Here is a 13,053-nt window from a genome sequence, read left to right on the forward strand (position 1 = left end):
TTTTCGGTTAAACTGGTCGGTTAACCGAATTAACCGAAAATCATATGATTTTTATTTTTGGTTAAAAATTAACCGACTTAACCGATTTAACCAAATTGAATCACTACATAATTAAAAAAAATTACATAAGTCTTTGAATCACTACATAATTAAAAACATTACATAAGTCTTTGAACCACTACATAATTAAAAACATTACATAAAAATGAAAATTGAAAATTGAAAGGTGGTAGACAACTAATTTTCTCTTCTTTTTAAGTTCAATAATCTTTTTATGATATTGGATTGTACCTAAAATTAATGGGCAGTATTGATCCAAAATCATACTAATTAAAAATATGAAGAAGGCATAAGATATGGGGCCAATGGGCAGTATTGATGAAAGAAATATAGGACTTGTAAAGGTCTCCTGGTAGATTGAATAAACATATCTCAATCTTCCATTTCTGCTCACCAACTATTGGAAGCTTTGTGTCTATCTCTATTCTGCAGGGAAATGATAAACCACATCCAAGAGACAATTAAGTCGTTGCCTAACATAAGCTTAACTTGGTTGTCATGATTGATGAAATGGAAGCTTTTGCCAATAATCTTGGATTCATTTCAGTGGTATGCTAAAACCCAGATATCAAATTCATGAAGTAAAAGGTAGAAGAAACTAGTATAGGAAGCCATTGAGATTTCGAACCTTAAACAAGGAAGGGTATTGTAACTTAAATTACTCTTATAATAATAGGGTGGAACAAACTTAGTAGTTGAAGCAGAAACTAACTGTACAGACCCAATTTTACCCGGGCCTAGTACCAAAAATATTAACCCAATCCGGCCCAAATCAAAAAACAAAAACAATTAACCACTACCCAAACAGACCCAAAAACAAGCCCAAACTAACCCACAGCCCAAAACCTAAAAAACCCAATACCCATTTTCAGAAAAAAACAAAAGAAAACCCTAGCCCCCTAACCCTAGCCGCCGCACCTAGCCCACTTGCCCTGCCACCGCCTCCTCTGACCAGCACCGCCACGATCACGTCGCCTCACCCACTTGCACCTGCAACACCTGCAAAACAAAGACCAAACACGCAAGCAAAGAAGGACAAAACAGCAGTAGAAATAATAGAAAAATTATAAAAATGGTTATTTAAAAAGCCATTCAAACAGATCTAGTGGGGGGGGGGACTTTTGTTTTTTTTGAAATCGGTATACAAACCGATTGAAACCTTTGTAACAGGGGGGTTGTATTTTTCTCTTCCGATTTTTGTAAGGAAAAAACACATTAACAAGGGAAATAAAAACAAAAAAAAACAGATTCAAGAAACCTTTTTGGTACAAGTTCTATTTTCCTTTTTTATTTTTACTTTTCTCTTTATTTTTTTTTCTTTTTTCGTATTATTATTATTATTATTATACTCTCTTAATCTTAAAATTCTTGTTATATATTTACATATACAAACGCATACTTTTTATAATATATATATGTGTACATATTTTATTTTATTTTATTTTTTTTGTGTGTGAATATATACATTTTCCTAATACATATACACATACATTTTAAAGTTATTATAAATATATTTTTATATTTCATTTTTCATACTTACACATACCTATCTATTTCTACATATTTTATTACACATAGATATACGTATACATATTTTTAAATATTTTCTATGTTCTCATAATTCTAAAATATATATATACATGTATTTATATATTTTTATTTCTTTTATGGTTTCGTTATTTCGCGTGGTGTTTACTTTCTTTTATTTATTTATGCCCACTTTCATTCGAATAGTTTATTTGCTTATTCTTTTGCATGTTTAATTCGTTTTTTATTTATTTATCTTTTATTTGTTGTTACTCGTATTATTCATACTTACATTATCGAATTCATTATTGTTTTGTTACGAGCATTAACATCGTGTTTTATTTCTACTATTACGCGTTAAATTATTTTTCGTTCAATGTATGAATTATGATTTTTGAATAAACAAAATTTCATGTTTAGACTCGAGAAGGTCGTACCCTAACTTACTGGGTTTCGATTTTCACGATAAATCTAAATACGCGAGTTTTTTTAACCAAAGTTTTAAATGATCTCGGAAATTAAGAAAGGATCGAGTCTTAACTTACTGGACTTGATCCCCTTTTTTAAATTCGAGATAGTTAAACATATTTTAAATAAGTAATTTTTTTACATTCATTCGCGTATCGGGAATTCGAGACATTGTGTCCTAACTTACTGGATATGATGCTTTCTTTCTCGATTAACGTGAAACGTACCCTCTTTTCCTAAAATTTTTAACATTTTAATACAAGGATCGTATTTTTAAATTTCTTTAAAGTTTTCAGTTTTTTGACACTAAGACATTAAGTAATCAACTAGGTACCAATTTTGGGCGTATCGAGGGTGCTAATCCTTCCTCGTGCGTAACCGACGCCCGAACCCGTTTTTCTGAATTTCGTGGACCAAACTTGTTGTTTTAATAAAATCAAACCGTTTATTAAAAACAACCACTTTTCGAGGTGATCCAATCACACATTATCAAAAAGGATTGGTGGCGACTCCCGTTTTTATTTTCAAAATCCAAGTCGACCCCGTTTTCCATCCAAAAAATGGTGTCAACACTAACTAGAAGCAATGAGTTTACATGGGTAGCACTTGGTCTTTCCCGACCCTTCTCATTAGCCAAACAAAAAGCAAGCACCGGCTTCTGGACCTTGAGATGCAACCTAAGGAATCCTAGACTCCTAGTGCAAGATCCACATCTATCAAAACACCATCCCTGAAATCAACATTGCAACTGTCCTTTTTCATCTATCAACCCTTCCTACCATTTCCAGAGAAACCAATCAAAACCCATATTTCTGAAAACACACTAACTTTCTCCTTCTTTTTAGCTCAAGCAAACAGGCGGGGAAGTTCGAACACAAAATTAACCCTAAAGCGGCTACTGAAGAGGTGCCCTTGAGCAGTATTTAGAATTAAACCTTAAAAATGCACTACTCACGGTAACATACAATCGCAAACACCTGAGTATGGCCTCAAAATTTTCATCACCATTTGTAGATGTTGGATAGGTTCGAAGTTCAAACAGCACACGCAAGTATTCATCGTGCAAACAATGTGTTGTTCTTCTTTGACCACCGTAGCTTTAGAGCATGGGTGTTGAGGGTCTAGGCTAAGGCTTTTCATACCCAAACCCATTGAAAATGTGGGAGAGAATCTCACTCATATTATTAGTTTAATCGACTTAAGAAACCATACTAATGTAAACTTAAGAAATTGGCAAAAAACAAAGGGAAATTAGAAGAAAGCAAACCTGGCCTCTGGGTATTGGTGTGCTGGAAGAGAAATGGATAGCAAAAATGGTGGATTTTCCCGATTCGATTGAAAATTTGAGATTGAGATTAAGAAATGAGAACCCGACGATGGCTGATTTGTGACTTTGTGTTGTTGCCTGTTACCAGTACTGCTGAGTGCTCTTGAGAAAAGGTTTGGTTCTTGGGCTTGGAGCCTGGAGGAGAGAAAATAAATTGGGCTGGCTGGCTGGGTTTAATTTAAGGTCCATTACCTTGCAAAGTTCGGTTAAACCAAAAAAATTCGGTTAACTGATCGGTTTCGAACCGATTTAACCGTTAACTGAAAATTTAAAAAATTCTTAACCGACCCCCGATCGAAAAAATTCGGTTAACCGACCGATTAACCGAATTCGGTCGGTTAACCGAATTTTTTTGGTTTTACCCGAATTTTGCACACCCCTAATCTTTGCCAAAGCCTGCCATGGGCCTATCTTGAACTATGTAGGGAATTAACTGAGCTGAATCTGTACTTAGAAGTTGGAAGACTTCCAGCCTTCAACTTGTGCACTGCTAAATCAAAACTAACTCGGGTCTGGTTTTCATGAAAGTACTGCCCTAATTTTCAAAACCTGCATCCAAAAGAGAACCTCTCTTCAATGAAACGGTCATACATTTTCCCTCTTATGACTAAGTTGCCTCCGCTTCAAACGAGTTGACTTCGACTCCGTAACAAATGAGGGACGTCCAGTTTCATCGGTCACTATAGAACATTCCAAAATATAAATATTGTAGGTCCTTTTACCTTTTAACAAAATGAGAACCCTACGAGACACCTAAATGCCGCTTGACTTGATGTTGATTCTACAACCTTTCGAGTCTAAAATACTCAAGGAGATGAGATTCTTTCGTAAATCAGGTACATACCTGACATCTGATAGTGTCCTAATTGTCCTATCGTGCATCCTAATTTTAACAGTACCAATACCGATTACCTTACTAGATGAACCGTTTCCCATGCGCACAACTCCACCTTCAACTAAACTGTATATGGAGAACCATTCTCTGTTGGGACACATGTGGAAAGAATATCCCGAATCTAGGATCCACTCACACGTAAGCTCAGAGCTATCACTCATTGACACTAACAAGAAATCATCATTACTTTCATCGGTCAAATTAGTATCAGCTATAACAATTTGCTTTGATGTGACCTAACTTCTTAAAATAGTAACACCTTTTGTCTCGCTTCTTTGATGCTACCAAAATAGAAGCTTACTTATCTGCCTTACTATCAAACCAAACTCATTGTTGAGTTTGTCTTACTCAACAAATGACCCTTCACATGCTTGAACGAGAGTTTGTCTCTTCCATAAATCAAAGTCTCCCTGAAAGACTTGTATGAAGAGGGTAAATAGCACAATAATAGTATAGCCTGATCTTCATCGTCAATCTTAACCTCAACATTCTTTAAATCATTCAAGAGAATAATAAATTGACTAATGTCATATCTAAAAAGCTCACCTTTGTTCATGCAAAACGTAAATAAACGTTGTTTTAACACTAAATAGTTAGTTAGAGATTTAGTCGCATAAAGAGTTTCTAACATTTTCCATAAGGCAGATGAGGTTTTCTCCATTAATACCTTTTGCAATACCCTATTCGCGAGGTATAACTGGATTGTAGATAGGGCCTTTTCATCAAGCTCTTCCCATTTTGTCTGATTTAGATTCTCAGCCTTTTTCCCGGTAACAACCTTTTTCAAGTCAGTCTAAGCTAGAATTGCCATCATTTGAACTTGTCACAGATTGAAATTTGTGACACCATTGAACTTCTCAATGTCAAATCTTGTTACTACCATATTTGAACGGGCTAATCTATGAAAATTGAACTAGCTCTTATACCACTTGTTGGGGATCGACCCGATTAAGCAATGAACAAGTAAAAAATAGTGGAAGAAATTGAGAAATTAAACACACAAATTTAACATGGAAAAACTCCTCCAAAGAGGATAAAAAACTACGGTAAAGATAATTTTATTATAATGGTAAAATAACAAAGAGTACAAAAGATGAAGATAAAATCTAAGCCCCGAAACCCGAAAATAAAGAACCCATGTAAACACAAAATTCTCCAAAAGTGTTATGAGTTCTAATCTTTAATGGATATATTTCTTAAGGTTATAAAAGAGTCTATTTATAGGCCAAATAATAATAAAATAATCTAAATTAATCAGAGTTCAACTGAAACAAATAATAGAGTTTAACTGAAAGATTATCTCTCAAATTTGATTGAAATATGAGGCATACTTAACAGTTAAAATTATTAATATTCGATTTTATTTATAATTTTATATTTATCTTTGCTTTACTTTACTCAATAAATATAATTAATTCTTATTATATTTGAAAAATAGAAATTTAATTTGATAAATGTTATTAATATGTGTTATTTTTTTAGAACTATATTTTAAGCTTAATAGCTTAAAATTTAGTATTTTTAATATTATAACATAAAAGGTTAATTCCATGAAGCAAATTTTGAAACAAAAAGATAATTTATATTCAACATATAAAAAATTATAAAGGAAATAAATTTAAATAAAATGCATGAAATAACTTAAAAAATTGAAAAGTAAGGAGTAAAAATAGTAATTTACCCATACTATAAATAAGTGCTTCAATTCGAGAGTATCATACTGTTTTTGACGAGAACTTTGTAATAGTATATTACAAGGTTTTAAATAAAAAAGAAGCGGAAGCTGCACAACAGAATATGAAAGGCAAACCAAATTAATTAATGAAGTCAAACAAGAAGAAGATTATTTTAAAATAAAATATGAAGAAAAAACTCAGGCTAACAATATTACTAAAAGAAACATAATGACCTTGTTTGGTGGTGGTTGAGGAGGCAGTCTTACGCTGCAGAAAGAAATGGTAGCAATAAATTATATGTAACTTTCTAATTACTCTCTTCTTGCTCTATATTGAAGTTTGGACTTGTAATTTTAGCTGTTATTTAAGGTTTCAAATCTATTGGTCATCAACATTCATAGATCCTGCTTCTATATTAACCTTGTAGTTAGATGCATGAATAACCATGGTTTCAATCTAGAAATTGATGCCTCCAGTTTTAAAGTCGATGAACATCTCTGTCTGTTCATTGTTTTCCATTGCTGAAACCACAGTGTGCAAGACTTTATCATTAGCCCATGTAAACCAACTTGGTGTGAATTCTTGATTTTCTGAAATGTTTATATTTCTCACTAAATTTTTGTTACTTCGTTTTAAATTATTTTTGATTGTTTAATTGAAGTCTCATGCCCTTCTTTTGTTCTTGGTATGTGAAAGTTTCTTGCTAGAGAACACGAGGTGAACAATAATGGATGGAAAATATTGGAAAATTTGAAGGTATTTGCTTGGTTTGGTCCGTTGGGAAAAATAGTGTAATCTCATTGTAGTTATTGACTTCTTGGTTCATTGCCGTAGGGGATAAACCCGTGTAAGCAACGAACAAAAATAATAATAATAATAAATTAAAAAAATTGAACACATAAAGTTCACATGGAAAATTCTTCCGAAGAGGATAAAAAACTACGAGCAAAGATAATTTCAATAAATCGGCAAAAACAAAGAGTACAAAGACGAAACCCCGAAACCCGAAAATAAAAACCTCAAAACTTAAACACAAAACTTAAACACAAAATTCCCTGAATACTTCAATTTGTTATGCGTTAATCATTCTATGGTATAAAAGGAACTATTTATAGGTCAAATTCGTAGGTTAAATAATTCATACTAATCAAAGTTCGACGGGGACAAATAATCAAAATTTGACTAAAAGGAGAAAATTGAGAAAATTGCATGACACGTCACCACGTCCACTATGGTATCGTCGTGACGTCATTTATGCTTCTCCCCTGTTTCGTCATTGCATCATCGTGATGTCGCATGGCTCCTCGTCACAACGTCGCTCTCTATTTATGTCTTAATTTGATCATGAAGCATTGAAATAGAAATGAGTTCTGTGTTTCCCAAATTTAAACGGTATTAAAAGAGAATATTGTTGATGCAAGTGTATGTCAGGTATAGGATGACATGGGGGAGATGTCCTACAACCCGATCATTACAATGTTATTTTACAGTTTCACCTGTCTCCATCCCCTCAGTAAATCTCTTACACCACAATTGAAATCCCTGATCTACAACAATAATTCTCATACATGTTGATGGATTTGCAGTTCAAATCTTCCTTCCGGGAAGAAACTGGTGAGCATAGACCACCTTTTGCTTTGGAGCATCTCTTTGTTGAAAACAATGGAGATGGGCAACCAACAGTTGGAATTCTGGATAATGTGAAGAAAATTATGGTACATCACTTCTTTGGCTATAAAAGTGAGACTGAATTTAACAAGCATCTGTTGCAGAAGGCAGATGTTCTTGAGACTCTATCCTTAACCTACCATAGGCTTGAACTCAACCCTGAATCCTTTGGTCGTAGGTATACTATTGCCCTCCTAAGGAGTTGGTTCAAGAAGAGATTTTTAGCTTGTCTACAGCTTCCTCTAATGTTCATATATCGTTTCATCATACTTATCACAGGTTAGGATTCTAGAAGCATCAATTGAATAAATAATTTCCATTGATTTGATTGTAAATTGTTGATGTCTGCAACTGCAAGCTATTTTTTTATTAGAAAGTATCAGCTAAACTTCTTCCCAGTTTTCAGGTTTATTAGTTTCTCAGTTTCTAATCACATTTACACCCAAAAAAAGAAAGCAAAATCAACTATATATAAAATAATATGTAATATTAAATGGTTTAAAAAAATAGAACAAAGAAACTGATTCAGCAAAAACTGTTCTCCATGAATTTTACAAATTCCTGAAAATCTATTCTGCCATCACCATCTTCATCAAAGGTATTGATCATGTTGTTGCAGTTTTCCAGCTTTAAACCTTGTTTCAACCCCAAAACACACAGAACTCTCTGCAATTCCTCTGCATCAATAAACCCATCTTTATTCACATCAAAAACATCAAAAGCTTGCTTCACTTCTTCCAAGCTTGGCTCTTTTTCAAACAACCTTGAAATCTCCTCACAACTGTATGATTCATTCAACTGTTCTTCACTTTCTTGGCTGCAAAAAATCCCCAGGTTCCCCATCAAAATCTCCACTTCTTTTCTGCATATTCTCTCACCACCAGATAAAACTTCCTTGCTTGAAAACCCAGATTTCTGGTTCTTCAGGTCCCAATCTGAAGTCTGGGATTGTGGGGAAAACGACCAATATCTTGAGACATAACTTTTAACGGTGTTATAACATGAAAAACCATTGAACAACAGTATCATATTGGAGTTTGAGTTTGCAGATGATGTTTCCATTGAAACAAGTAGATTGGCTGTGTAATTGGTAAAAGAATATGGGTTTATATTTCTACGTTGAAAGAATGATATTGAAGAGAAAAGAAAAGAAATGAAATTGATTGAATTGTGAGGTCTTGGGTGGGGTATTTTAAAGGCATGGAAAACCCTGCAAAGTTTTCAGAGGCGGTTTGGTTTGAAAAGGGAAATTGCCTGTACGGTTCAGCCCCATGACGGTTGTCCATCACCATGGAAAACCCTTTGTTTTGTCTTTATGTGCTTCCAGTTCTCTGCTCTGTTTCTTAGAACCTGCTGCCTTCTGTCTCGTTTAACTGCAATTTCTGAATTTGACTTTTTGTTGTTGGGACAATGAAGTTTCTTGGATGTTCATAGGCGGCTGTTTTATTTATTCCTTGAAGTTTCTTGGATCCTTCTTTTTCTCTACATGATTTTTTAAAAATGACAAATTTCTTCATTCGATCCTTTAAATTTGGATTCTAGGTCGTGCACATAATTTGTGATTGGCTCAACTATTTACTTCAAAAACTGAAATAAAAAAGTTGTCAATTTTTTCTCCTTTACGTTTTCCATGGTTAATTCTGTGGAGACAATTAAGTTAAGGGTCAATGTCGTGGTGATTTTTGAACGTAGAAGAAGGTGTTGAGTAAGATACGATATTTGACTCAACTTTTTATTTCTAGTACTCGATTGAAACCATTACATGAAAAGTATTAAGGTCCAATAAAAAGAGATTTCAAAATCCCATCCAAGTCTTAAAAAGGTATAATCAAAATAAGACAAATGAAAAAGAAAAACACACATACACTACAATAAAACATAAAAATAACAAAATTTATATAAAGCATGAATTCAGACATGATCTCAACCTTTTTAGTTGGTAGGCTGAATGATCATAGACGTTAGAGATTATTTTTAAAGCTATGACTTGAACCGATCACAACCACCACAACTTCTTTATGCATTGGTAATGATATGCCTTTGTAAAGATATTATACAAAAAAAAAAAAAAACCCACAACAAAATCTGAAAGAAAGACTAAACAACACAATAATAAGTACCAAAACCAAATATCAATATTTTCCTTTAACAAGATAAAATTAGATCACTATGAAAAATAACTCGAAATCATATTTATTTTAAATAATATATTATAAAATAAAATATTTATGAATTACAAAAATTTTATTTTAATAAAAATAATAAGAAGCCAAGAAAAAAAGTTTTCATTTTAAATTTTTAATAAAAAATATAATTTTATCAAAATATAGTTATAAAAAACTATATCTTAATAAAAATAAATAAAGGAAAAAGAGATGGAACAAAGCCCAAATAATGACCCACAAAATCATCAACACATTATTTTCTTATTTCGGCATAATCAACACATGATTGAAAACACAATTTTTTTCAAATTAAAAAGAAGAAGAAGAAGAAGAAGAAGAAGAAGAAGCAAAATTGAAGCCCATGCTAATAATCACAAGCCCAGAAAAAAAATTTCCATTTTTAATTTTTTTCTTTAAACGTGTAAAACGAAGAAATTTTTGTGATAAAGACACTTCCTTCTCTTCCCGTAGCCGGCCTCTCTTAATTTAATTCAGTTCCACTTCTTCTCTTGCTCTTTAATAATTCAATCTCAAATCTAAATTTAGGATTGAAAATTTCCCAACTTTTTGGTGTTTTTTTTAAAAGGGATTTAATCATTTGGATACTAATTGAAGCACCTGATCTTGTTGAGCTGGAAATAATAAAGTTATTTCCCTTTGTTTTTTGAGTTTTTATGAGGTGGGTTTGGTCTGGATTTGGAGTTTAGGGCTGAAGGAAAAAATTGATTTATTGGGTTCTCTTTGAAGTTAAATTTCAGGGTTTGATTTGAAATGGTATATTTCCATAGATCAATCTCCGCCTGCAACTCGGCTGACCAGGCTTCTCCAATGGCAAATTCTGGGAATTCAAGTGATCTCATGATGAACCGCAAATCAGCGTCATCAAAGGGCAATTTTTGTAAGAAACAAAAGGTATTCAATCCCCCAAGTTGTTTAAAAATCCCCTCTTGTGAAAGATCAAGATCTGCTGCCGTTGATGTTGTAATCTTAATTGCTGTGATTGCTGCTTTTGGAATCTTATTGTTTCCAACTATAAAATGCATATCTCTGAAAGTGATTGAATTCATCGAAGCCGCCTATGATTTGGTTAGAGATGAAATGATGATATCTCCAATGATATATGGATCCATAGGACTTGGTTTTTCTTGTTCTGCAATAGCTGCTTGGATTTTGCTTCTTTGTACAACTAGAAAATGTGGGAACCCTCACTGTAAAGGGCTCAATAAGGCCACCGAATTCGATATTCAGTTGGAAACCGAGGAGTGTGTTAAGAACTTGTGCCCTACGGTTAAAGATGGTGTTTCCAAAGGACTTCTCCAATTGCTGCACAATCGTCACAAGGAATTGGAAGCTGAGTTAAAGAGGCTGGCACCGGTTAATGGAAGAGCAGTGCTTGTGTTTCGAGCTAAATGTGGATGTTCCGTTGGCAGATTGGAGGTTCCGGGACTGAAGAAGCAAAGAAAGATCAAGAAATAGGGTTTAAGGATACAATTAGATAGATGAATTTTAAAGCTAATACAGAAACTAGCTCATAATGCTGAGAGGAGTTTGAGTGCCTTTTCAAGTTATGTTGTCTTTAAATAAGCTTCTCATAGCAATAAGTTGTAAGGATTATATACAGTCGGGCTATTAGCGGAGAATATAATAACCCTTTCGTTTATTTCATCGCTAGTTTATGGAAATTTATGTTTTAAAGCTTATGTGTTTGTGTTCTTAGTTTTGCAATTTATTTTTGTGTAGCTATAAATCATTGAAATTTGAGACCTTTTAGGCATTAGATATTCATGCTTTTGTTGAGCTGTTTGATTCATGGTGTGTTATGAGAACTATTTGATCGTGATGCGGCTTGTACAAGGAGTCCGATAAGGAGTTCTAAGTCAAGCTTCCTCAGATCTTATCCTCGATGGATGGGACTTCTGCTCCTCCAAGCCATATAGGTGTTACTCCCACCTCTTACTCTGATTTGATGTTTTAACCCTTAGGCAGGCAATGAGCATTATCTAAGTCCTTACTCTGAGTTTGATCTATGGGTCATCTCACAAAGACAGGTTCGTGGAACAAGAGCAAGGTCTGGGATTAGCTCTCTCACTCGGGCATACTTTAGGGCTTAACTACAAGGTCTTTTGAATCTTTAATCTGTTTTACAAGTAATATTTCCTACATTTTCAGCTTCATAGTAGTGTACTGCAGATTACATCAACTTGGTGTAGTGAGAATTATTGCTCATACAGTTCCTGAACCAGATGATTTCGAGAAGGTTATATGTCTCGCATGATAGCGTTTCTAGTATTCTCTGCTGAATTTTCTATGTTCTATTGTTGTGTACATTTGATAGTGGTATATCTTATCATATTCAATATTAACAAAGTCGATTGTTATATTTACTTATGTTTTCTGTTCTTTTTTCTGTCACTGAAGCGTTACCAGTTAGTACTAAAAGTGCCTTTTTCCTTGTTTCAAGCATATTCAGTTAAAGGAAGAAAAGGTAAGATGAACAGCATGCAGATATAGCGCAAACGTAATCTAGTTTCTTCCCTTTTTATGATTCATCACAATTATTACTCTACCTAGTTCTCTTGAATTTAAGCTGTTAGCACTTAAGGATAAACCGATTTTGCTTTGCATGTCAGTTTAACATTGGTTCAGTCTCTTATTTGTGTCTATATTATGTTGCTCCAACTATTATATCTTTCATAAAGCATTTATGTCCGACAAATATACGGACATGGCATGGGGATATGATCTACATTAAAATCTTTAAAGACAATTTGAACATACCGGTGTGTTGGAGTAATTTACTAGTATTCTTTGAATGCGAAGTTAAATATGTGTAAGTAGCAAAAGAAAGAAAGGAGTGGATTGAAAGATAGAGCATATTTTTGAAGATGTGATTGGGAAGGGATAAGCACTACTACTTGCATGAATTGGCCGTTATTGTTGTAATATACAAATCATAGGATTCCTTTTTAGAGAAAAAGATTGTAAACCTTAATTGTATGTCTTTATCCATGACATTTCACCACAATTTTTGTTTTAACAAGGGATAATATATAATTTGCCCCCCTGAATTTGTCCATTTGTACTTGGTTTTTAAATTTATTTTTGGACCTAGTAAGTTCCTGAACTTGTATTTCATCAATCAAGTTGATACATTCACACAAACACTGTTAGTTTGTGTTGATGTGACATTACTAGCCAATTCAATGGTGCCATGCGACAGCCACTCAAAATGCCACATGGCAAGCATAAATATAATTTTTTAATCGG

The 13,053-nt window shown here is 33.5% G+C and overlaps 2 protein-coding genes across 2 annotated transcripts; one reads left to right on the top strand and one right to left on the bottom strand.

Annotated features, from left to right (window-relative positions):
- Positions 1–8,091: 8,091 nt before the first annotated feature.
- LOC107937406 (probable calcium-binding protein CML46) lies at positions 8,092–9,076 on the bottom strand. Its single transcript, XM_016870275.2, has one exon. The coding sequence runs from the start codon at positions 8,681–8,683 to the stop codon at positions 8,147–8,149; it is 537 nt and encodes a 178-aa protein (XP_016725764.1). The 5' UTR covers positions 8,684–9,076; the 3' UTR covers positions 8,092–8,146.
- A 973-nt stretch (positions 9,077–10,049) lies between these two features.
- LOC107937402 (uncharacterized protein At5g19025) lies at positions 10,050–11,451 on the top strand. Its single transcript, XM_041091878.1, has one exon. The coding sequence runs from the start codon at positions 10,558–10,560 to the stop codon at positions 11,260–11,262; it is 705 nt and encodes a 234-aa protein (XP_040947812.1). The 5' UTR covers positions 10,050–10,557; the 3' UTR covers positions 11,263–11,451.
- The last annotated feature ends 1,602 nt before the right edge of the window (positions 11,452–13,053 follow it).

The sequence above is a fragment of the Gossypium hirsutum genome, chromosome D04 (genome assembly GCF_007990345.1).
Source record: "Gossypium hirsutum isolate 1008001.06 chromosome D04, Gossypium_hirsutum_v2.1, whole genome shotgun sequence".
In the NCBI taxonomy this organism is placed as follows: Eukaryota; Viridiplantae; Streptophyta; class Magnoliopsida; order Malvales; family Malvaceae; genus Gossypium; species Gossypium hirsutum.